Raw genomic sequence first — 25,815 nt, 5'->3', positions numbered from 1 at the left:
TTTTTTTTTTTTTTGGTGCTGGGCATTGAACCCAGGGCCTTGTGCATGCATGCTAGGCAAGCACAGTACCAACTGAGCTATATCCCCAGCCCCTGAAGTACAAATCTTTATGTGGATATATGTTTTTATTTCTCTTGGGTAAATACCTAGAAGTGGACCTGCTGGGTCAAATGATGCAATAGTGTTCTATTGCTTTGTAACAAAATACCATAAACTTAATGGCCTAAACATTCATTTATAATTTCACAATTCAGTAGGTTATATGTTTGGGTAGGCTTAGCCAGGTTCTCCACTTAGGGTTCCACAAGGCTGAAATCAAAGTATTAACTAGGCTGGGTGCTTATCTGGGACAAATGGATTCATCCTAAGGGACTTCTTTCAGCTCTTTAAGGTTACTCAAATTCTTTCTCACAGGGCCTCTCCAGCTTCAAACCAGCAGTAGCACATTGAGTCTTTCTCACACTTTAACTTGCTGATTCTTCTTCTGTCATCATATAGACAACTCTGCTTCTAAAGGGTTCATGTAATTAGTTTGGGCCCATCTGAACAATCTCCCTTTTTCCATATAATAAAATCACAGGAGATCATCTGAGTAAAAGTCATGGGCCATCTTAAAATTCTGCCTACCACATAAGGTAATTATGTTTAACTTTATAGGAAACCACCAAGTTGTTTTCCAAAGTGGCTATACCATTTTACCTTTCCAATAAGAGTTCCAATTTCTCCACATTCTCACCAACACTTGGTAATGTCAGTCTTTTCAAGTTCAGTCATTGGTGAGTATGTACTTGTATCTCTTGATAGTGTTGTTTTGCATTTTTCTGACTGATGATCATGAGATTTTTTTCATGTAATCATTAGCATAAAATTTTGTTTGATGAAAGGTTTCTGTTTTTGAAAAATTGGTTGAAACCCACTCGCCTAGATAAACTGTGGAGTCTTCCAATGTCTGTAATATGTGAATCTCTCAGTAGGGCCCAAGGTCCATCTTCTTTTCTGAAACAAAATTCTGTCTTGAAAAAGGCATTGTGCTCTGTTTATGGGTGATAGATGAAGACAAGAATTCTTAATTATCTACATGGCCATATCCCAAATCTTAAATTCTGAAATCCAAATAACTCTTGATTACCAAATGTTTTTTTTTCTTAGTTAACATCAAAACCTATTGGTAGCAAAATGTGACCCTAATTCCTATTCTTGTTTTTGTTTTTTGTGTTGTTTTGCAGAAGGACCCTCTATTGTCACAGGGCTGTGTTGGCTGCCTGGAGGCCTTGCTTGACTACGTGTATGCCCGGAGCCCAGACCTTGGTAGAAATCTTCCTCATTCTATGATGTTTCCCTGGGGGAGATTAGAGGAGGTCAGCCCTTGCTACCTTTCTTTCAAAGGCTTCCATCCCCTGTTGTGTAATTCATACTCATCTTGTTTAATTCTTTTAATAATACCGTAAAGGTACTATCATACCCTTTATAAACATGAGAACACTGAGGTTCAGAGAGGTCAGGTGACCTACCCAGCCATGGTCTCAAAATGCTCTTAAATGGCAGAGCCCTTCCTGTTGCCTGCCTCCCACAATCATGGGATATACTGTTTCACTGAGCCAGTCAGAACAGATGGATAGATAGCTCAGGAAAGAAAGAAACCTGTTGGAGCAGGCTGTCCAATGGCCTGCCTGAAGCTGGGTCACTAGGAGAAGCTTATCACTAGGACAAGTGTCAGCCTAGTCCTCAGGGCTTTGGAAAAGCAGCATTAACCACCTGGGGGACTGGTTTTGCCTGCAGCGCTCCATGTGGCCTCCCAGCCCTGGAATAGGTTTTTGCTGTTTACTCTCTTGGATGCTGGAGAAAATTCCTTCCTTAGATCCGAGATATTGAGGCTTATGACACTGGTAAGTACAGAAACAATGGCCCTATGGTCTGAAAAATGTCATGAGCTGGGTGGTGCTGAAGAGACTTGGGACATTTGTTTTAGGTAACCCTTATCCTCAAATAAGGCAGAGGGGCTTAGTGGACCTTCAACTCCAAGAGGCCTCCTCACAGAATTCCTTTGAATATCTAATATCCTCACCCCAAAGACCCTGATCCTTTTCTCTTATTTCTGTCACCACATGCCAAGTCTGCCGAGGATGTCAATGAGCCAAAATCTAAGCTTCTAAGGGTTCCTCCATCTAGAGAAGGAGATAGACAAATGAAGAGTTGAATATGTTTTGTGTGGTGGAGTGGAAGAGATGCTAAGTGCTTGGCATATAGTAAATGTCCATTGAATAAATATCAAAGCAGTGAGTCTATGAATGATAGTGAAGTGGATCTACAAAGAAATCATTGGTTGGTATGGGAACACAAAGAAGAGAGTAACTGCTTTTATAGGGTGAAGGTAACATTTTATCCGAGGCTTGAAGGATTAATAGGCAGAGAGGAGGAAGGTATTGAAGGTATTTCAGGTAGTAAAATGAGAACACCAGATACAAAAGCAGGCGGTGGTAGGTTATGGAAAATGCACAGTTCATCTTGGCCATTAGTGTATGGTACAAAGCTGGGGGAGGAAGGAGGCAAGGCCAGAGGGTCAGTTAGGGAAAGTTGCCTCAGGACCTCAGTTGCTTCATTTACCTCACCCCTACCCACCAAAGCAGCACTCTTGAAGGCAGGGTTCTATGGACTTCAAAACAGGATCCCCAGCTCATTGCCCAGTGCAGCAGGGCACCGGAAATGGCATTTCCTCCAAATCACTGGGTATTTGGGGCTTTTCTTCCTGGGCTAGTTTGTGCGGTACAACAGCAGCAGTGTCCTCTCTCATGAAGAGGTGGGTCATGTTCTGCAAGTTGCAGCTTTGGCAGACCTATCTACCCTCTCAAATACCACACGCAGAGCTCTTCGTGACTTCTTCCTTCAGGTGGGTGGAAATTGGATGACATGCAACCCCTGTGGGGCTCAACCCTCAACACCATCTTTTTGGAGGTTGGATCTGGCTACAGCAGCCCTTAGGAGGTCAGAAGTACAGGGGGTAGGGGATGTTTAGAGAAGTCCTACCTTCACTACCCTCTTCTCCCCTAGGTCCAGAGTATGGGCCTCCTGATTAATCACAGTACTACCCAGACCCTACAGGCCTCCTTGGAGGGCCTGTCCCTCAGTGCCTTCTCAGACCACCCGCTCCCGCAGGACATGCTGTATCCTTTCTTGCATCTTGGAGCTTTGGCCTGGGCAAGGTTACCCAAGCTATGAAGGCTGTGGCCTCATGCTTCCCTCTTCAGTCCAAGTGGAAGAGCTGGTGATTGGCAAGTCCCTTAGAAAGCTAGGGTTGTAACAGTGGTCAGAGGCTCCTTGGGGAATTGTTGAAGTGCTCCAAAGACATTGTGGTGTAGGAGGTGCTTCCCACCCCCACCCCTGGCAGACTCCTTGGCTCTTTTCCCCTCCCACAGAACAGTTATAGTAACTACTTAGCCCACATATGCGGGTCCCTGTTCTAGAATTCATGCCACTATTTTTAGGAGCATCTCTGCTGTGACCATTCTAGCCCTTTTGGGGGCCCTGGAATTGTGATTCCCCACAGTTGGCTCCACCTTTCTGCTGTTCTCCTCTCATGTTTCATTACCAGCTGCTTGGGAGGGGTGGCTGTATCCATGTCACACATCAGAGACTGAGCCTCAGGACTTGATGACCCAGAAACTGAGAGAAGTGAGACCTGGAGACAAAGGGCATAATTGGGGTGTGGGGAAGAGATAATTGCTGTCATTTATCTGAAGCCATTTACTTCACTGTGGAAATGGAATCAAGAAATAAAATCATACACCCATACCTGCATGGACTCTCCAAAAACATTTAACTGTGAACTTGTCTCCCTGGAGCTGGTTTCTCAGCTAGTTGGATAGTGGATTATTTCAGCAAAGGATTGATGGTTTCCTCAGGGAGAGAGAGGCAGATTTATTAGGGCAATAACACCTCAAGGAGCATCTGCTGGGTGCCTCAGTTGTACCCATAGTACATCAATTAGGTCACAGCTATCTTCTGGGCTGTCCAAAGGCCTCTGCAATTGGGGCTGCTGCAATCCAAGTATTCTGAGAGGCGCTTCACCTTATATGGAGAGGGATATTAATTCCCAGGCGGGAAGGTCAAATCCTCAGCCTTCTTAGCTGAGCTAAAGTGCTCCAGCCTTAGCCCTTCCCTGGCTAAAGTAGGACCCCTCAAATCTTTTCCCTCCAAAGCTTGTTTTATATACTCATGCGAGCAATTCTTATTTACTGTGTGCACTTGGCGCTTGGCACGTAGTCTGCACTCCCTAACTCTGCCTGCTTCTGTTTTGAACTCAGCCCAGCCTGGGCCTCAGGTTCCCTTCCCCCAGGCGAGAGCCCCAGCGCAGGGATCACACGCAAAACGGGCTTAACTCCGTCCTAAATGGACCGACGCAGAACGTGGTTTAGAGGTTGGTGGTCTAGAGAGGTGACCAGGTTCTGCTAGTTGCTTGAAAAAGAAGAAAAAAAAAAGTGCTAATTACAAACCATTAAATTGATCTTGCGACTGGCAGTTTAAAAATAAGGTCACAGGGTCTGGGATTGTGGCTCAGCGGTAGAGCGCTCACCTAGCATGTGCGAGGCGCTGGGTTCGATCCTCAGCACCACATAAAAGTAAGTAAAATAAAGGTATTGTGTCCATCTACAACTAAAATATATTAAAAAAAAATAAGGTCACAGATGAGGAAGCAGTTTCGGGAAACGCGCCTAAGTCTCCCGGCTCTCAGGTGTTAGGCACCAGTTTGCTGACACGCGCTTTAAGTTGGGCACAGACCCCACCTGCAGCTTAACTTCCTCCAACTAACAGCTTTAATCGAGAGCGCCCAGGGTACCCATCCGAGATGCAGTGAAGCAGGGGCGGGACGCGGGTAGGTCAGGACCCCCTCCAGCTGACGGCACCTTCGCCCGGGTAAGGTAGGGGCGGGGCCGGAAGTTAGGTCACCGGAGCGCAGCAGTTGCGGCCCGCACTCATTGGCCGCGAGCAGCGCGGCGGGCGGGACTGTGTTCCACGGTGCCTACACGCCGCTTGCCGGGTTCTCCGGAGTTGGGTGTGCTGTGTAGCCTAGTAGACCCTCGAGCAGAGCTTCACGTCCAGGGGCTGTGGGTCCGCAGAGTTCCGCAGCGCCACTTCTGCCTGGTAGGTGGGGCGGGGGCGCCGGGCGGCAGGTTCTTGGGGAGGGCCCTGCTGGTCCCCAGAGCCCCGAATTGGCTGCAAGGGTGGAGAGGGAATCTCGAGATCTGGCGGCTCTCCTTGGGAAGACTCGCTTTCTTCTTCGGGAGCCCACAAGGCTCGGGACAGCAGCCTGGGCCTGCCACCCCGGGGAAGCCGGCTCAGCTCCCGCCACCACTGGGTCACCTCTTAGATGGGTCTGGAGTCTCACTCCAGTCCGTGAGGAGTTCCTGGGACGCGCAGGAAGGCAACAGGACTGAGTGGCGGAAAAACTGGGAATAACAGTAGAGAAAGCAGGTTCTGCCCCCCCCCGCAATCTGCGTTTTCTGCTTTCCTTTTTCTCTGATACCCTCCTTGTTCCCCCAAGTTTTGCTGTAGCCTGGTTCTGGTTCCCTTGGGTCTGGTGCTGGTGGACAGTGGACGTGCCCAAATGAACTTGGTTTCTTTCTCTAGGCTTCAGTTATCTCTTCTGTGTGAGGGAAGGGGTTTTCCTGATGACCTCTGAAGGCCTCTTAGTGTCACTGAGCATCTCCCCTGGGGTAGGTTTCCTGGTGATTATTGGCCATTGTGATCTGAGGTAGCTTATATACTCCAGGTTCAGCCTGGAAAGAGCTGTGTGACTTTGAGCAGATACCTCACTTTTCAGTGCCTTGGTTTCCTTATTTGGTGAAACTGGGTAACTGTCATCTGAGTGCCAGGCCTCCACTGACCACTTATTTAATGTCTCACCTGACCTACTTCCTGTCATCCTTCTGTGCTTATTTTATGTGTTTGTCGATTTTTTTGTTGCTTAACTAGGACATAAGTACTATGAGTGCAAGTTTTTTTTTTTTTTTTTCGTTTTACTTATTATATTCTCAGCACTAGAACCATGCCTAGATTGGTAGGTACTCAATCAGGATGGTGCTGAATAGTAACAGGTGTTGCACATAATGACTTTTGGTCATTACACTCCTCTTTCTTCTTCGGGAGCCCACAAGGCTCTTAACGCAGGCTTGCTTCCCTTCCCACCCTGTGCCCCTTCTTTTTCTTTTTTTCTGTGGTACTAGGGGTTGAACCCAAGATAGGCAAGCACTCTACCACTGAGCTAGATCTTCAGCCCTTTTAGTTTTACTTTGAGATGGTCTCTCTGGGTTGCCCAGACTATGCTCAAAGTTGCAATCCTCCTACCTCAGCACCCTCCACCCCCCACCCCTGAGGAGCTGGGATTCCAGCTGTGTGCAACTGTGCCTGGTTTCTCTTCTTTCTTCCTTTCTCAGACAAAAGTTGTAAGTTTCATAACCCCTCTCACTGCCTGGGCTTCAGGGCTTCCTAAAGCTGATTCTTGGTATTTAGAGGCTGTGCCACATCAGGGGAAGTTGCTATTCACTGTACTCTGTATTTTATTTAATGCCAACCTCTGGGTCTCACTCCTTCTCTTTGGGTTACTCCTCTAGCTCCAGGGTCTTGGAGATGGACTTTCTTCAGTTCTTGGCCTTCTTCTTTGTCCTGCTGCTGTCTGGAGTGGGGGCCACAGGTACCCTGAGGACCTCAATGGACCCAAGCCTGGAGATTTGTATCTTTTGTTGGAGTTCAGGGTAGGGTTAATGACCTGTCTCTGAGTGGTCAATATATGAAGCTTCTTTATACCCGCAGTCCCTTGGGGGATTCCTGAGATGAGCAAACCCAGCTGGTGGGAACAGGGAAGAAAAGGTAAGGTGCTCTAGCCAGACCTTGAGCAAGTTGATTCTCTTCTGAGCCCACTTCTCCTTATGTTAAATGAAGAAGGCAGGTACATCTCACAGCTGCAAAGGCTTTGACTTTTTCTGTATCTAGTACCTTGTGGGCAAGACCCTAGGTGGACAACTCAGGAACTCTGGATTACTAGCTCATCTTGACCCTAGTGTACTGAACCACCTCCTCTGGGCCAGGCCTTGGGAACACAAAGATAAGTCAGGACCAGTCCCTGGTTTTGAGGCATCCACAGGCATAGGGGGAGTATCTAAACAGATGGTTATTGTATGCTGTGATCAGTGCTCTGGTAGATGCAAGAGGGATTGGGAAACATTGTGCTGTGGATTCTAAGCTGGGTCTTGAAAAAATAGAAACTTCTAGAGAAGGGGATGGGGGAATCCTAGGCAGAAGTTACAGCATGAGCAGAATAATGGAGGTTCAGGAATAATGAATGATTATGAGAGTTGGCAAGAAAACCACAGGGAAGGGAGGACAGGATCCAGGTCCTGGAGGGTTGGATTCAGGCTGTTGAATGTGGAGTCCTCAGAGAACTGGATCAAGGATACATCATGGGGTATGTGTGCTTCTCAGACGGTTTGCTCCTTCCCTTGGGGAGTCCCAGCCATAGGCATTCATGCCCCTTACATATACTTGCTGGTCAGGAATGGGCCCTCTGGTTCAGGATAGCTGTTTAGGCAGGGCTGTTGGTATTAGTCCTTTAACTTAGTGCTGTCCAGACAAGAAGATGTTTGAGGTGAAACGGCGGGAGCAGCTATTAGCACTGAAGAACTTGGCACAGTTGAATGATGTCTACCAGCAGTACAAGATCCTTGATGTTATGCTCAAGGGGCTCTTTAAGGTTTGTGTGGGCTAGGGCAGCTCATGGCAGGTCAAGACTTTGATTTGGACACTGATGGATGAGTAGCAGTTCCCTAAGGGGATGGTGTTCAGTGAGGCAGAAGCTGCATGCACATAGGAGACAAAGTGGCGTTCAAATAAGTGGGGCTGGACCCAGGTTGTGAAGGGCTCTGCAAAGTCACAGCCCAGGGGGCTGGGGTGGTGGCTCAGTGGTAGAGTACTCGCCTAGCATGCATGAGGCACTGGGTTCGATCCTCAGCACCACGATCCTCTACACCAGGTAAAAACAAACTAATGTATCCACCTAAAACTAAAGATACATAAATAAATATTAAAAAAAAAAAAAGTCACTCAGCCCAGGTGGGGTTCCCTCAGGTGCTGGAGGACTCCCGGACAGTGCTCATTGCTGCCAACGTGCTCCCAGATGGGCCCTTCCCCCAGGATGAGAAGCTGAAGGATGGTATGGTCTCCCTGGCCCTCTACTTCCCTCTCCACTTCTTTGGTCTTCTGTAGATGCTCTCTTTTCTGGTCATTCTTTTTTTTCTCCCTGGAGTACCTTCTCAGTGGCCCCCTTGTGTGGATGAGGCCTAATCTGAGCAGTTCTGGGCTGACAAAGATGTATTTTTTCATGCTGTCCTATGCTTGGTACAGGGGAACCAGGGAGGACCCTCTGTCCACCGCCACTCCAGGGGTTAGGACAGGATCAGTTGCTTACCTTCCTGACTCTTCTGGAAAGGAAGGTGAGATTTGTACCAATATAAAGGAGAAAAAAGCCAGGCACATGACACATACCTGTAATACCAGCGGCTCTGGAGACTGAGGCAGGAGGATCACAAGTTCAAAGCCAGTCTCAATAATTTAGTGAGGCCCTGAGCAACTTAGTAAGACCCTGTCTCAAACTAAAAAATAAAAAGGACTAGAAATTTGGCTCAAAAGTAAAATGCCCCTGGTTGATTACATTTTAACAATAACATTTCTTAGATTATACTGTCTGAGAGAGGATTGAAGCAGCCCTTGATATTGAGTGGTGGACACTATACAGACATCACCCTAATCTCGACTATGAGGCAAGCACAATTTCCTCCATTTTCTAGATGGGAAAGGATAAGTGATTTGCCTTTTTCCCCATACCAAGCTGGATCCTGAGATCCCTGAGGTTCAAGATGATTCTGAAGCCCAGTGATCTCTGCCCATATGTCTCAGACCCAACCTGGCATATCTTTGGAGTCTGTTTACCTCCCCTGGGTGCCTGGCCTGTGCTGATGAGGGCTGACTGGCTCTGAATGTGTCCGCTCTGCCTCTACTCACCTGGGTTTGGGGACTTGCCACTATGGTGGACTCACTAACCTTAGTCTAAACTGACCTATTGTTCAGAGGAAGGACATTAATGTGAAAATAAGTAGGGTGGTTAATTTTGTGTTGCTATTAATTTCCTGGTTTGGCTATTTGGGTAATGGATAAAGAATTTTATATTATGTAAGACTAGAACAATTTCAAAATAAGAAACATTTAAAATAAAATAAAATAGAAAGAACATTTAAGAAATCCTGAAACCCTACAACCCTGACCTTTTCCCTGGCCATCCTAATGGAACTGACCCACCAAAAACACTGTAGTTGTGTAAATATCAGGGCCCTGCTCTAGTCATGTGATATGTTGGGGGACTCTGCCCAGGAAAGCCTCATGTGATGCATTAGCCTTTGTATACACAGTAGTACCCACTTTTGAGTTCCCCGCAGTAAATGAGACTTCTAAACATCAAGATGTGCCTTTGGACAGACAGACCTGGCTTTGCAGATCAGATTTGCCACTCATTATTTGTTGAAACTGAGTTCCCCAACTGTAAAATGGGAACAGCAGCCACATATCCCTCTAATGGTGGTTACAGGAATTCAGTGACCTGGGGGACATAAGGACCCTACCACACACATTGCACATGTGATGGACGGCCTATCGCCAGTGGGTGTCATTACCTTCTCTGATTGGTGGGTTTCATGGATGCCAAGCCTTGGGGTCAGCCAGGAGGGAATAAGAGGCCCTACCCTGTTCACTCACTAAGGTCCTCTTGCCAGCCTTCTCCCATGTGGTAGAGAACACGGCCTTCTTCGGTGATGTGGTACTACGCTTCCCGAGGATTGTGCACCACTACTTTGACCACAACTCCAACTGGAACCTCCTCATCCGCTGGGGCATCAGCTTCTGCAACCAGACAGGTGTTTTTGACCAGGGGACCCACTCACGCATCCTTAGCTTGGTAAGGATTGGGGTGGAGGAGGTCTGGGAGTCTTCTGTCTGGTGGTAGGCCAGGAGCCTTGTATTAGCCTGCAGTTGAACCTGAGTGTCAGTGCTTGGCTGTATTTTCTGTGATGAGCCTCGGTACCTTGGGCCATGGAAGCCCCATTTCTGTGCCGACTTGGGTTCCTAGGGGTTGTCACTTGGCCCACATCTGCCCAGACCTGGGCCCTGGATCCCTGCATGGCAGGAGTTGTTCTTTGGTGAGGAAGAGGCAGAAGTCAGAGGATGACTGCTTTTTTCTCATCTGCAGATGGCCCAGGAGTTGGGGGTCAGCGAGAAAGACTCCGACTTCCAGAACCCATTTAAAATAGACCACCCAGAGGTGAGCTGCGAGGGCCTATGGCCATGTCTTCTTTGCCTTTGTCCATTGTGGGAGGCTGGACCCTCAGGGGGCTGGGTCCTGTCCTAAAGCTGGGAACACACCCATCTCAATGCACAGGAGGCTCCCATGGTAGGTCTGTGTCAGGGCAGCCAGGTGAAGTCAGGCCGTGTTCTTCCCAGCCCTTGAGCCTCCATCTCAGCTTCTGATCCTGCACTCCTACAAACGATTTTTCCCCCAGGGGGTGAGGTGAGCTCTGAGTACTGGAAGCTACAGTTTGGGATAACAATATATATACCATATATACCATAGTTGGGATATCAATATATTCCATATATATCATATATACCATAGTTGGAGGAGGAGATCAGAGAAGGGCAGGGCAGGGCCTGGAGGGCCATGAAGGAAGGGCTTCATAGGTGGCTAGAAGACTGGACTCATCAAATTCCAGGTTGGCCCATGGTATAGGGAAGAGTGTGGTCTGTGAGGGGTCTAGGATTTTACCCTGCTCACAGGCTAACAAGCTTGCCAGCTACTATTGCATGGACACTAACAGATCAGAGACCTAGACTTTTTATAGCAAAAGCAGCAGTAGCCAGACTTGGCCTGGACATCTTGGTTCCCCTTGTGCCCCAAGTCCCATGGGGTGGACATGAGGAGCCAGGTAAATGCTGTGCATGCAGTAGGTTTGCATTATAGCTGAGGACCACTGAGCTTAGGAAATTGACCACTTGTATAGTGAATGAAAGCAAATTTGCTCTTTGTTTTGGGGGAGATATTACCTTATCCTTCAGGATTGCTCTGTTGAAACGCAGTTGGGAAAAGTGGCCCGGTAGCGGCCAGAATTTTGCATTCTTGGTGTACCAGCAAGAACATGCAGGGGTGCTCAGGGACATGGTGAATTGCCTCATCCAGTAGTCTCCCCAAGCCCTATATATCTTGGTTTAACTCAAATATTTACATAAATGTCCTGTTAATCTGACCAAGAGGCCATGATCAAATCTATTCAATTTGTCTCATACTTCATTTATTAAGATGTCTGTCAGAGTTGGATACAGTGGTGTACATCTGTAATCCCAGCGGCTCTGGAGGCTGAGATAGGAGGATTGTGAATTCAAAGCCAGCATCAGCAATGGTGAGGCACTAAGCAACTCAGTGAGACCCTATCTCTAAAATACGAAATTGGGCTGGGAATATGGCTTAGTGGTTGAGCGCCTTTGAGTTCAATCTCTGGCAACCCCTCCCCCCCCAAAAATATCTATCAGATGTAATTTTTGTTTGGTTGGTTGATTGTAAGTTTTTTATTTTTGTTTTGTTTTGTTTTTTTATACTGGGGATTGAACCCAAGGATGCTTTACTACTGAGCTACATCTTCTGTCCTTTTTTTGTATTTATTTATTTATACTAGGGATTGAACCCAGGGGGTACTTTTATCACTGAACTACATCCATAGCTCTTTTTATATTATATATTTAAAGTTTTATTTTGAGACAGGGTTTTGATAAATTGCTGAGGTTGGCCTCGAACTTGAAATCCTCCTGCTTCAGCCTTCTGAGTCTCTGGGATTATAGGCATTTGCCACTATCCTGGCTTCAGATGTGTTTTAAATAGGAAGTGAAGCCAACCAGCTCTCTCTCAACCATATTCTCCAGGATCCCTGACTCAACCAACTGTGATTAAATCCTGAGGGGACTAGTAGGTCTCATTTTGAACAGTCAGGATATAATCTAAGACCAATCTTTTTTTTTTTTTTTTTTTTTAAATACTGGGGATTGAACTCAGTGCATTTAAACACATCTCCAGCCCTTTATATATTTTATTTAAAGAAAGTATCACTGAGTTGCTTAGGGCCTTACTAAATTGCTGAGGCTGGCTTTGAACTCATGATCCTTCTGCTTCAGCCTCCCAAGCTGCTGTGATTACAGGTGTGTGCTACCGCCCCCAGCTAAGACCAATCTATTATCCATTACTATTCACTTAAGAGAGTTTAGGGGCTGTGGCTCAGTGGTAGACTGCTTGCCCAGCGTGTGTGAGGCACTGGGTTTTATTCTCAGCACTGCATATAAATAAATAAATAAAATAAAAGTCCATCAACGTCTAAAAAAATATTTAAAAAAAAAAGAGTTTAGACTTACCTGCCGATTTTCATGGGTGTTATTGTTGTTGTTTTCTGTACTGGGGATTGAATTCAGGGGTGCTTTACCACTGAACTTCATCCCCAATCCCTATATTAATTTTTTGTTTTTGAGACAGGGTCTCACTAAATAGCCTAGGCTGGCCTTGAATGTAACTGGGATTATAGGCATGTGCCACCACACCTGGCCATGAATGTTATTAGTAATTACAGAAGGCAATTGATGGGACTAAAGCAGCTCTTGTCCCCTACAAAGAGATATTCTGTGGCCCATTCTCTCAGCTTGCACTCTGAGTCACCAGTACCCAATTCACCTGAGCCTGAGGGCAGTGTCACTGCAGTTTTAGCCTCAGTTGCCCTATATGTTATAATCCAAAGCTGCTCAGATATTAGGAGAAGCAGATACTGTTGTATCTGTACTGTTGAAACAAGATTGTATTGTCCTGTGTGTCTGCACAGGGTCACTTTCAGAGGCTACCTTCAATGGTGTCAAGCACAGTAGAATAGTTCAGTACTGACTTTGTCCATGTGAGTTTCTCATCATGTGGATGAAAAGACACACCCAGCAGATGGTTAGACTGTAAGTGGCAGCTGCCACTGAGCTCAGGCAGAACCTAGGATTGTTTTGCCAGATGGTAGTGCTGGATCTAAGGGACAAAGACAGCATAAATTGTTCCTTGTACTCAACAGAGTCCAAGGCATTCCCTCCCTAGTTGCTTGTATTATTGCTATGAAATCCATGTGTCCCATCCAGTACTTATAATTTTACTTTTCTCTGATCATCCTTTCCTCTCACCTAGACCTTTTCTTTCAGAAGGATCAGGTATGAGTGGGACAAGGGAATTTTAACAAATTTATAGAGACCTTTTATGTCTTCCATCTGTGCTCACATTGGCTACTACAGGAGAGTAAGCACGTAATCCAAGTGGTTATAATCCCAGTGGCCTCGGGTCAGACCATTCCAACCCAAGATTTAGATAGGTAGTCAAATCTAAACTACAGCACCTTCTGCTTTGTGCTTGTTTATGGTAGTGGTTGTGCTGCTATGTCAAGGACAGTGATGCATTTAGGGACAATGGCATTGTAAATTTGATTAGCAGTTTGATTCTAGTTAGCTTTATCAGAGAATGGGCTTTACCATGGTCATCCAGAAAAGTGACCCAAATGGGCTAGTTAGCAACCACCAAGTGTTTCCACAGTTTGTGGCCCCATAGAGGAATGGGGGTCTTTGATCTGCCAGTCTCTATGGAGTCTTCTGAGTAGCATACCAGACACCGAGGAAAGTCACTAAGAACATACCATGCCCAGTTGCTCGGAGTGTTGTCTCAGGCAAGGGTGACAACTTTTAATTCAGATCATTAGAGGGTACACAGCATTCAGCAAATAGTCATACTCATGGCTGTGATTTACTCCAGAGAAAGAACCATCAGCAAAGGGAAAAGGCACATGGGGCAGAGTTCAAGGAACCCAGCTTACACAGTCCTCTACCAGTAGTCACATGTGATGTGCCCAATTTCCCCAGCACAAGTTGTGACAACACATGTAAAATGCTGTCTACCAGCAAAGCTCGTAGAGACATAGTGCCCAGGTTTTATTGGGAACCACTTACATGGTTATCCTTTGCCTAACTTGTGCAAAAATTCCAGCCCTGAAGGAAAGCAAGTGATCAGCATAAACCATACTGTTTGCACAAACAGTTTAGGCACAGTGAACTACTCTTTTTGTTTTTGGTATCAGGGATTGAACCCAGGGATGCTTAACCACTGAGTCACATCCCCAGCACTTTTTTAATATTTTATTTTGAGACAGGGTCTCGCTAAGTTACTTAGGGGCCTGCTAAGTTGCTGAGGTTGGCTTTGAACTTGCAATCTTCCTGCCTCAACCTCCTGAGTTGCTGGGATTACAGGTGTACACCACCACACCTGGCTAGTAAACTACTCTTATTGGTTAGGATGGTGAACCTTCTTGAAATATTTGTGATTGGGGTTCTGGCTCAGTGGTAGAGCGGTTGCCTAGCATGTGTGAGGCACTGGCTTCAATCCTCAGTACCACATATAAATAAACTAATAAAATAAAGCTCTATCAACAACTAAAATATATATGTGTGTGTGTATAAAATTTATGTTCCCAGATGATAGTCAAAGGTCTGCCTTGAAACAGGGTATTTATTTATTTATTTATTTATTATTTTTGGAACTGGGATTGAATCCAGGGGTACCTCAGTTCCTTTTATTTTTGCTATATCTCTAGTCCCTTTTATTTTTTAATTTTGAGACAGGGTCTCCCTAAGTTGCTGAGGGTCTTGCTGAGTTATTGAGGCTGGCTTGTGATCCTCCTGCCTCAACCTCCCAAGTTGCTGGTATTAGAGGCATGAGCTACCATGCCCAACTGGAAACAGACATTTTGAAGAATAGCAGTCAGGCCTGAAATGTTAATTTGCTTCTGTACTACACCTTGGCTTTTAACTTAGCTGAGCTACAGTGGACCAGGCCTAGAATATTTAGAGGAACCTCTGAATCAAAGGCCTTCTTGAGCCATTGGCTTTGCTTTCTGCAGCAGAGTGGGGGATATGGTTTTTCCCTTGCAGAAGTAACTATCATGCCTTCAGGTAAAACCAAGATGACATATTCCTCAAAGCTGCTTTCTGCAGTCATAACTCTGATAATCAGCCCTGGTCAAGAACAGTGAGGACCGGATACTCTTGGTGTACACAGCCATGGTGGTTTATACCTATGGAGATGCTTTATTGCTGTGAAGTGGGCTTTTCTCACCCAGCAGTCATAGATTCCCCTCTCTAATGGAGGAAGGTGAGCACATGGGCCATAGAGAGAATGAATGCCAGGTTAGGTTTGGACTTGTATCTGCATAACGAGCTCCTGGACATAACCATAGCAGCAGTGTATATTTCTATTCTTCATTATCTGGGGATAGTCCTGAGATTTACTTTTTTGTTTGTTTGTTTGCTATCCTGTGGATCAAACCCAGGGCCGTGCATACTAGGCAAGAGCTCTACTACTGAGCTACACCCCCAGCCTGCCCCCTTTTTGATGGACATGTACATCTGCAGCAGTCACGGGTTTGCTTATCTTCTCTTATTCCTCATACGTGTCCTTTGTGCTAAGTGTTCTTTTGTGTGTGTGTGTGTGTGTGTGTGTGTGTGTGTGTGTGTGTCAGGGATTGAACCCAGGGGTGCTTAACCACTGAGCCATATCCCTAACCCATTTTATTTTTTATTTTGAGACAGGTTGCTTAGGGCCTTGCTAAGTTGCTGAGGCTGGCCTAAAACTTACAATCATCCTGCCTCAGCCTCCAGAATTGCTGGGATTACAGGTGTGCGCCACCATGCCTGGCTTGGTGGGGCGTGTTCTGAGAGTTTTCTTTTTCATCTTATGCATCATCACTAGAACCAGGTTGGTCACTGTCTCTATCCTGGGAGCTGGAGCTGTCCCTGCTCTTCTGATGCTCACAGTATGCTGGAGAAGGCAGCAAGGAAATAACAGTCCCAGTCCAGCATGATCCCTGTATCAGTGGTGGAGGGGAGCATAATGAGGGGGGAGTCTGCCCCAGTAGTGGCAGGAGGTGGTACAGGCTGTGGGGGAAGTAGGAGTTGCTATGTGGACCAGTGGCAGGGGCCCTTCCTGGTGGAAGCATGTGCTTGTACAGAGGCCTAGATGCATAGCATGTTCATTTCATTTATTGGACATTTGTTGACTCTAAGCCAGTGGGGAGACAGATGAACCCTGCTCTCTCAGAAGTGGCATTTTTGTTGGAGGAGATGGATGGCCAAGAAACTATATATATATATATATGGTAAGTGGTGACAAAGGCTGTGGAGCAGCATCAGGTGGGGAAACGGTTGCTGTTTCCCATGGAGTGAACACGGTCCTGTTGCAGGATCTGAAGGCAGTGTAGGAGCCTCTGGCAGAGACCTTTGCAGGCTGAAGGGGCACTAAGTGCACAGGCTGTGCTGGGAGCATCTTTGGGGGTGGGAGGTGGACAGTGTTGTAGGACAGATCTCAAGACCTTCAGAGGTCTCACCAGGGGCTTTGGCATTTGTCCTGAGAGATATGGAGGCCAGGCTGATGGGCACTGATGTGCCACTTTAAAAGTGTCAACATGGGGGCTGGGATTGTGGCTCAGCAGTAGAGCGTTTGCCTAGCACAGGCGGGACCCGGGTTTGATCCTCAGCACCACATAAAAATAAAGGCATTGTGTTGTGTCCATCTACATCTCAATAAAATAAAATAAAATAAAAATGTTATTTAAAAAAAAAGTGTCAACAGGGGGCCGGGGTGGTGGCTCAGAGGTAGAGCACTCGCTTAGCATGCCTGAGGCACTGGGTTCAATCCTCAGCACACATAAAAATAAAATAAAGATATTGTGTTCACCTATAACTTAAAAAAAAAAAAAGTGTCAACATGGCTTCTGGGTAGAGAGTGGTCTTAGGACCATGGAGGGAGGAGGCTTCTGTGTTCGTCCCTTAGGGCGCTGAAGACAGCTGAGGTGGCTAGAACCAGGGAGCAACAGTGGAGCCAGTGAGCAATGGTCAGGCTCAGGGTCTCTCCTGGAAATAGAGCCCATAGGATTTGCAGAGGAAACAGAGGGCGAGAGCGTGGAAGAAGCACTAAGAGAGACTGGAAGCTGGAAGGCCACGAGCTGAGCATCTGGAAGAAGGGGGCTGGGTTTTCTCCAGTGACTGGGGAGGGAACTGTGTTTCTGCACCTGGGGAACATCTGAAAATACACAGAGGAGGCGATTGGATATGGGGCTGTAGACTGGGGAGGAGACAAAGCTGGAGCTACAAATGAGAGCATGCCTATGTAGGAGGCACTGAAAACCCTGGGACAGGAGTGCTCACCTGGGGGCCAGAAGGAGAAGCCTCCCGGGACGGGACGGAGCTGCCATGAGAGGCTGGGGAATGCAGAGGACCCACAGAACCCCAGAAGGAGCAGTCACTGTGAAGAGAGTGGCTTGCCAGCTGCTGCTGCAGATCAAGGGAGAGGAGGATGGTGGAATCAATACTGGATTTAGGACTGACAACTGGAGGCCATCAGGGGTGGGTTTGTTTCTTTACCCAGGGGTACTTTACCACCTAGCCACATCTCCTTTTATTTTTATTTTTTAATATTTATTTTTTAGTTGTAGTTGGACACAATACCCTCATTTCATTCATCCATTTTTATGTGGTGCTGAGGATCGAACCCAGGGTCCTGCACATGTGAGGTTAGCGCACTACCGCTGAGCCACAGCCCCAGCCCCGCTTTATTTTATATTTTGAGGCAGGGTGTCACAAAGTTGCTGAGGCTGATCTTGAATTTGTGATCCTTCCACCTCAGCCTCTCAAGTCACTGGGATTACAGCGTCCATCACAGTACCTGGCCTATCAGTGGTGCACAAGTGATAAGTTCAGGTCACACAGAAAGTGCATGGGAGACCTAGTAGATTAATCCTAGTTAGGCCTCCCACTTGCTGTGTGACTTCAGCATATCACTTACCCTCTCTGGGCCACACTTATGATTTCCCCATCTTCCAAAGGCACTGCTCAATCTAACTTGGTAGATAGATTGCTCCACAAGATGGAGCTCTTAGTTTGTTTTCAATGTCTGCCTTGAACAAACATTTGTCAAATTTGCCCTAAGAACATATAAAAGGGGCATATTTTATAGCCTGAGTTTGGGATAGTTTTGTATGTCATTCTAACTGACTCATTCATTCACTTGGAAGACACATGGAGTGCTACTGAGAAGCAGGCAGACACTGTGCTGGGGGGCTCAGGGCATAGTGATGAGCAGCTCCTGAGACCATCCTCATGACCTGGTAAAATACGCTGCCTGACAAGTGACAGCACCACACGAGTGCTCATAGGTAGAAGTGCTAAAAAGAAATCAGGGGAAAATAAGGAAGGAATCAGTACAGAGTGATAGAGTGTGCCCGAGGAGGCATCCCAGAGGAGGTCCTAAGGGCCGCGATGGCCAAGCTGGAGCCAATATGGTAAATCAGATGGGGGCCAGGAAGAGCGTCCTGGACCTCAGCCACAGCGTGTGCCAAGGCCTTGGAATGGCAAGATGGGTGCACTATAGGACGGAGAGGTGGGTGAGTGGTTCCCGGGATCTTTGTCCTGAGAGTCATGCAGTCATGCAGGGGTGGTAAGCAGGAGAGTGATGAGGTAAGATCCGCATTTTGGAAAAATCTAGCTGTAGTAAGCATAGCTTGAGAGGGACCAAAGTGGAAGTGGGCAGATTCCGAGAGGTTCAGGAGTTGTCCAGGAGAAAGGTGGGGTGGTGATGTGGGAGGCAGTTGTAGGGAAGTAAATGTATTTGAGAAAGACTTTGGGGTTAAAATGAGCCAGGCCTTGGGACAGACTCAGTGGGGGAGTGAGTTGAGGGAAGCTGGGGTTCCTCATTCTGCTCTGCTCCCTGGAGGAGGCACGGGCACCACTGTCCTTCAGGACAGGGATGCTTGAAGAGGATGGGGCTTTGGGAAAATGCAGCCTTGTCAAACTGGGAAACGGGCACTCTGGGGGTATCGGGCAGCAATTAGACATGGTTTGAGGGGTAATTGACCAAATAGACTAGCAGAAGCTGTGGGCTGGGGAGACTTCTGGAGCGTGCAGGGAGGAGCCAATGGCCTGCTTGGGATTGTAGTTGAAGATGCCCCAACCCTGCTGGCCCTGTGCTCCCTCTCTTCTCCCACTTGCCAGTTTAGCCTTCCTCCCCTCTGCTCCCTTGTACCCCCTACAGGGGCTGCTCCTTGCCCACAGGCAGCAGTGCCCCTTGTCTAGGATTTGCTGCCTCCTCCCCTCCTTCTGGAGGGTGTGATGGGGGACTCCAGGCCACTCTGTCCCTCTCCCTGGAGGAGCCTGTTTATTCTCAGTTCATACCTCAGCATCTGCCCCCCTGCCAGGAATGCCCTTATCTTCCCTGTTTGCTTGGCAATCTCCTGCTTATTTTTCAAGAACTGATCAGCAGTTGCCCAAGCCCATTTTAACGAGGTCAGGACTGTGTCCAGGCAAACTTTCTGTCTCCATAACCTGTGGCCTAGAGGGCTCTTTGCTGCTGGCTGACTAAATCAGACCACTCTGCTCTTCTCAGTTTATTCCCAGCACCGACCCTTTCCAGAAGGCCCTGAGGGAAGAAGAGAAACGAAGGAAGAAAGAAGAGAAGCGGAAAGAGATCCGAAAAGGCCCAAGGATCTCCCGATCCCAGTCTGAGTTGTAACCCTGGAGCAGCTCAGGGATCAAGGGGCCAGCAGGAGGCCTCTCAAGAGGACGGGGAGGCAGCTACGTGGCTGTGGCATGGCAGCCTCCACCATGGTGGTGAGCACCGGCCCCTTCCAGATGGCGACACCACGTTTACTGGGTCCTCAGGAGCTGAAGGGACTGTACATCAGGGGGCTGAATTTTCTCCCAGGACCTCTGGAGAGGGTGTCCAGGAGGCCTTTAGAGAACACTGTGGAGACTGCCGGGGAGGCAGGAGGGCCTCCTGGCTGGACTCTTGGTAGGTGAAGGTCCTGGCTGGCTGGCTGCTGCAGTCTGCAGGGAAGCATCAAAACCAGGCTCTGAAAAGGTGTGATGCCTGTTTCTTGTCCCATTGTGTCCCAGCCCAGGTCCCAGCTCCTCTCCAGAGACACAATAAAAGCCAGAAAATTCACTGGACCCACTGAGGCTGGTGAGGGGACTGTGAGGAATCAGGGGCCCTCAGGGATGTCAAGGCCAGCTTAGAGGATGTTCCCACCTCATCAAGAAGAGTCTCAGGCCTGATGGAGCAAAGAAGCAGAGGCTTGGCTCAGGCTTCCTGTGCCATCCTCAGCACTGCCCTTGATGAGAGTTCATTGTCAGAAGGGGAACTGGAAGAGAGAGAGTATTTGATCCAAGGAGACCTGGGAGCAATATGATCTCTGTATTCAGATAACCTAGGGACAGTCATTGAGCGGATGCTGGGAATAGTCCATGTGCTGTCTCTGGCCATGCTGGAGGACCTACAGCCTGTGGGTGGGGGCTGTAGGGCACCAGCAGGAGGCTGCTTTGCAGTGATCCAGTTTGGTCAGAGTGCAAACTCTCCGTCTCAGGAGGTGTGCAAGGAAGTTCCCTTGGCCACAGGGCAGAGGAGCTGCAGAGGGAGTTAGGCCCTGAATGGCCCTCCTGCTTTCTCTGGCCCCCAGTGGAGATGGCTGCCCTTTACTCCACTCCTGCCCCTCCCAAGCACAAGAGGGAGGGGAATTCTACCTCTTCCTCTTTGACCTGGATGAGCTGGGGTCTGCCTTTTACTGGGGCAGAGACACACAACCATCATCAAAGCCCCCCACATCTGGCCTTATCGCTGATAGCATCCAAGCAAAACTTGAATCAGCCATCAGACTTACTGATCCTGGCCTACTCTTTCCCTTCCCTGTGCTTCAATGGCAAAATGAGTATGTTGATATCAGAACCCTCTGTCCTGCCCTGACCTGCTTCCTTGAGGCAGGACTCCTTCCTGGACAGGGCAGTAAAGGAAAGCTAAACCTTAAGTAGGTCCCAAGGGTGGGCCCAGAGTATCCTGTAATCAATCAGAAAAGAAGAGGATAAGAAGTAGCAGGAGCTGGAGGTATGATGGAGAAGTCTTTCCATCTGAACTTTCCTACCAGCTACCTGCTCCCCATCACTGGCTTGACATCAGAACCTGGGTGCTCCATCCCCAGCTCTGCCCCCCTGCCCCAGCTATCTTTGAGGATTACAGCAGATGGTGATTGCTGGAGTTTGTGAACTAGAGGACTAGAGAAAGTGTGGGACCCCATGATCAGCTGTTCACCGTGTCCTGGTGCAGCCCCAGGTTCTTCCTGTCCTCTTGCTGAGAGGCGGTGGTTGCTGATTTGCATGGAAGGTGTTTCCTCCCTTAACTGGAGGAAGACTTTTCTGGGAATCAGGCCTGCCTGGCTATGGACCTAGCCTTTTCAGGTCCATAGGGGTGGTCCTACCTCAGGACAGTGCAAAGGTAGTTCCAGCTTTGGCTGGGGGTCCTACCAAGTGACTTCTAGGGTCTCTCATCAGCAGGACTTTTTATAATTTGAAGCAGAACTTAGCAACTGCAGAGTGATGAGGCAGCCCAGTATGCTGGGAAGGCCTGAGCACCTTGGAACTAGCCTTGGGCTCTGTCCCTTGCCAACCATTGTCATCAGAACCAGGCCCTTCTCTCAGGTCCTTGGGTCCCCTATCTCAGAATGCTCTAGGGTTTGGGAGGATAAGCTGTAGAAAAAGCAGAAGGTGGTTGGAAATTTAACTGACTTCTTAGTGACATGTGCCCTTCTCTGATGGTTCTTTATCACATTGATTTGCTGAGTACTTACTCCATGGAGGGCATAAGGAAGGGGCCTAATTTTATCTCTCTTCACATCTGCCCCATCTGGCACCTCCTTCCTCTCTGACTCTGGACTCTTCCCTCTTCACCTCTTCTCCTCTTGGGGAATCCCATCTTTTACCTCAAATGGGCCCAAGGTGTCCCATCTGCCTTCCAAAAAAGAAAAAAAAATATTTTATATATGTATAAAAATATATATATATCTCCGCTCCTATTTGCCCCTTCTCTCAGCTTTTTGTGCCATTGTTGACTGTTGTGGCCACTTGTTCTGGGAACTCAACTTTCTGAGACTTATGCAGGCAGAGAGACTCCCCCCAGATGTAAAGTCCCAGGGCACTTTTTTATCCAGTCTTTCCCAGGAGCTGGGATTCACTTACCTGGACTTGCACCAACTGGATGCACCCAGCTGGTGTAGGATTCCTACTGGTGGCTGCAGGTACCAGGGACATCAGTGTGTGTGTGTGTGGGGGGGGGATGTAGTGGAGGGGGAACTGTTGCTAGCCAGTCCAGTGACCAGTGCCAGGAATGCCCAATGGTGGCAACAGTGATATGGTGTAGTCTGTTGAGCTTCCATGCCCTGTTTGTGGCACCCCCGGAGAGGCTGAGAGCCCCCTAACATCTTTCAAGGCAGGGTTTCTCAGCAGTGGCACTATTAAAATTTGGCGCCAGGTGATTCTTGGTTGTGTGTGGTGGGGGAGCGCTGTCCTGAGTGTGAGGGTTATTTAGCAGCATCCATCCCTGGCCTCTGCCTACCACGTACCAGCGGCAGTCCCTCAGTTAGGAAACTGAAAATGTCTCCAGGCATCACCAGATCTCCCCATGGGGAGCAGAACCTCCCTGGTCTATAGCCCCTCTCCCTGCCCCCATCATCCTCGGCCCTCCCCAGTCATTGCCCTCAGAGGGAGACTGTGGATGGCTGCCATTTCTTGAGGCGATCCTCCTGGGCTGCTTGTCCTGTGCTTTGCCCTTGGTCTGAGCCTGCACTCTCTCTTCCTGGCTCCTCTTTCTTCACTTGATCCTTTAAATGAAGGATTTTTTGGTTTAGCGCTCTCTGCTTCTTGGGCAAACACACCCTCTAAGACCTCAAAGTTGATGGCACCTTCTCTGTCACCATCTGATAATCCTCATTGCTTATGTTTCAGTTTGTCCTAAACCAAACTTGTTTCCCACCTTCTAAACCCACCTCTATGTCAAATTCTTGGTTGATCCTGCTGGAAGGCCTCATGGAAGAAGTGATATTTGAACTAATTCTGAGAGACTGGAGGAAGATGGAGTGGAGAACAGGTACTAGGAGCAAACGCCTGAAAGGGCAGGCATCAAGAGAGAGTAAATGGCAAAGAATATGCCTGGTTCCCTACCGTGACCTGTGGCAGGTGCCTATCCAGGATAAATATCTCAACATAGTGGTCACCTAGTCCAGCCCCTCTGTTTCCAGATGAAGAACACAGTTCCTGAAGAGTAACTTGTCAAAAGCTGCTTCACCCCAAAGAGCCAGCCTCTGACCTCCCAGCCAGAGCAGGGTCAGGGGAGCACGGCAGGATTTTGCTGGGATCTGGATCTAGTACAGCCAGTCTTCTTTGACCACTTGTACTGGAGCGTTTATTTGGGTTTCCTCAGACTTGGTCAAGCACCAGATCCTCTGGGCAGGTCCCACTGGGAGAGCTACAGAGTGACAGTGCTTTGCCCACCTTCCTGACCTGTTGCTTAAGGCAGCTCTTGGGGAATTACTGAGGTGCTGGGGCAGAGGACACTAGAACAAAGCCTATTTTATGAGGGTCTTTACCATGTCAGTTTAGCAGACAGCAACCATCAGTTTGCCAGCTACAGTGGCACATGCCTGTAATCCCAGAGGCTGAGGCAGGATGATCACAAGCTGGAGGTCAGCCTGGGCAATTTAATGAGACCCTGTCTCAAAATTAAAAATAAAAAGATCTGGGGATATATCTCAGTGGTAGAGCACTGCTGGGCTCAATCCCCAGAACTGCAGAAACCAAAAACCATCCCTGTGAGGAGCCCCAGCAGCACCACTGAGAAGTACTACTGAAGATGGCACCATCCAGCTCAATGCCAGATCCAGAGCAGGGCAGCTGGGTTTGGGTCAGCTTTCTATTTCTGTGTGTAAACAATAAAAGAGAGCATTCTTGTTTTATTTACCCCCCAAATAAGACACTACTTATTTCTCAATAATTATGCATGTTCATCATAAAAAGTAATTTAGACAATACAAAAAATACCAGGAAGAAAGTAAGACTCACCCCAGATCACCCCACTCAGCCAGCTGTTGGCCTTATTTTTTCAATTACAATTGCTACCTTGTATGAGAGCTTGCTATATGCCAGGACTTACCACATGTGCTGACTGGCAGCAGCTCCTCCAGCCTCAAGTGTTTGTCCATGTCATCTGTTCCCCCTGGGTATACCAGAGGCAGAGCTGGCCTCTCAATTTTAAGTTTTGTCTTAAATACCACTTAAGAATTTGGTGTGTATTTTTCTTTCCAGTGTTAAGGATGGAACTCAGGGCCTCATGCTGGCTAGGCAAATGCTCTACCACTCAGCCACACCACCAGCCAGTCTTCTTGACATGGCAAGTTATGTCCCATCACTTGTACTACCATCATCTATTATTGTTTACTGCCTTTTCTTTTTCTCTCTTCACTAGACTGGAAGCTCTTAGCAGGAACTATTTGCCTGCCAGAGATAATCAATAAATGTTGTCAAAAGAATGTGCAAATTATTTTCACAATTATAAGTACTATTTTAGCCCCATTTTAGAGATGACAAAACTGAGGCTTAGACAATTATTTAACCAGTTAAAGTTCAGGCAGTGAATTAGCAGATCCACGCATCTGACTTCACAGCCTGGTGCTCTTAAGTCCTGACCCCTAAGCAGCAGCTGCCTCTTACTTTCCCTTCAGTAGATTATGAAAGCCTTTTCTTTTCAATAAATACACATTGATTTTTTTTTAATATTTTTTTAGTTGTAGATAGACACACAATATCTTTATTTATTCGTATGTGGTGCTGAGGATTGAACCCAGTGCCTCACACATGTGAGGTAAGCGCTTTACCCCTGAGCTACAGCCCCAGCCCATACACATTGATTTTTATAACACCATGGTACTGTGATTTATCCAATGTCTTACTGGGTTTCATAATATTTTCCAGTTATAGAGAAGCTTGTGGTGAACCTCTCGGAACATACACATTTATTTCAGCATCCTTTGGGCACTTTTATTCCTTAGGATGAGTTCTTGGAAGTTTGCACCTTTGTGTACACGTGACCAGCTGCAAGATGGGACAGCGAGGTGCCTGCAGGAGTGGGAATCCGTGGAGGCTGGTGGGGCACTGGATACTGACATTGTTTAAAGGCCTTTAGTGTTAAGGTACCTGGGATTAAAGGACCAGTAGCACCAGCGCGAGGTCACAGCAGGCGCTGAGGCGCCCAAGTTGTAGTGTTAACTGCTCTTGGACAGTCTGCGGCCCTGCCAAGCCGGCATTTCTGCCTTTTAAAGAGGGGTGGGAAAAGCATGACTTGGAAGATCTTGACTCTCTGTCCCCCAGCGTTGGGGGGTAAGTTTCATTCCGCAGGCTCTCCCAGGCGGACTGGGCAGGGCAGGGCAGGGCGTGGGTAGAGGAGAGGCAGCTGGGAAGATGACGTAATGTGCTCACAGTCTGCGCTTGTGGCGGCCGGCGGTCGCGACTGGACCTGTGAACGTTAACCCTTTAATCCCAGGCGGGTAGACGCACCTGCTAGAAGAACAGATCCCGGGGGAAAGGGAGAGGCTCCTTTAAGCAAGGGGAAGGAGGTTGGGCGGAGGACCCGGCGGCTACTCTCTTTATTGGCTCTAAGGCCGCGAGGGGCGGAGCCTACCTATGCTAATCTGAGCTGCTGATCGATGACGCGCCATCACCCCACGCGCCGCTTCGCGCGCCCGTTGGCTAAGAGGAGCCTGGCCCCATTGACAACAAACAAGGGGGCGCGCGGCCCGGGGG

The 25,815-nt window shown here is 47.9% G+C and overlaps 2 protein-coding genes across 9 annotated transcripts in view; both read left to right on the top strand.

Annotated features, from left to right (window-relative positions):
• Mei1 (meiotic double-stranded break formation protein 1) overlaps positions 1 to 3,789 on the top strand; it is a 77,094-nt gene extending 73,305 nt beyond the window's left edge. For 6 of the 8 annotated variants that reach the window (XM_048803071.1, XM_048803070.1, XM_048803068.1 and 3 more), the window contains 4 exons: positions 1,227 to 1,308; positions 1,780 to 1,886; positions 2,756 to 2,887; positions 3,049 to 3,789. In XM_048803071.1, coding sequence (XP_048659028.1) covers positions 1,227 to 1,308; positions 1,780 to 1,886; positions 2,756 to 2,887; positions 3,049 to 3,216 — 489 coding nt within the window. In that variant the 3' untranslated portion in view covers positions 3,217 to 3,789. The remainder of the gene's footprint in view (positions 1 to 1,226; positions 1,309 to 1,779; positions 1,887 to 2,755; positions 2,888 to 3,048) is intronic. The other 2 variants (XM_015501852.2, XM_048803069.1) reach the window with 2 other exon arrangements.
• A 1,190-nt stretch (positions 3,790 to 4,979) lies between these two features.
• Ccdc134 (coiled-coil domain containing 134) lies at positions 4,980 to 20,145 on the top strand. Its single transcript, XM_015501851.2, has 7 exons — positions 4,980 to 5,139; positions 6,609 to 6,727; positions 7,623 to 7,744; positions 8,119 to 8,203; positions 9,816 to 9,997; positions 10,289 to 10,360; positions 19,583 to 20,145. Exons 2-7 carry the CDS (start codon positions 6,625 to 6,627, stop codon positions 19,706 to 19,708), a joined length of 690 nt encoding a protein of 229 aa, XP_015357337.1. The 5' UTR covers positions 4,980 to 5,139; positions 6,609 to 6,624; the 3' UTR covers positions 19,709 to 20,145.
• Positions 20,146 to 25,815: the final 5,670 nt, after the last annotated feature.

The sequence above is a fragment of the Marmota marmota genome, unplaced genomic scaffold (assembly GCF_001458135.2).
Source record: "Marmota marmota marmota unplaced genomic scaffold, marMar, whole genome shotgun sequence".
NCBI lineage: Eukaryota > Metazoa > Chordata > Mammalia > Rodentia > Sciuridae > Marmota > Marmota marmota.
The sequence above is the reverse complement of the archived record's forward strand: the minus strand, read 5'-3'. Positions and strand labels throughout refer to the sequence as shown.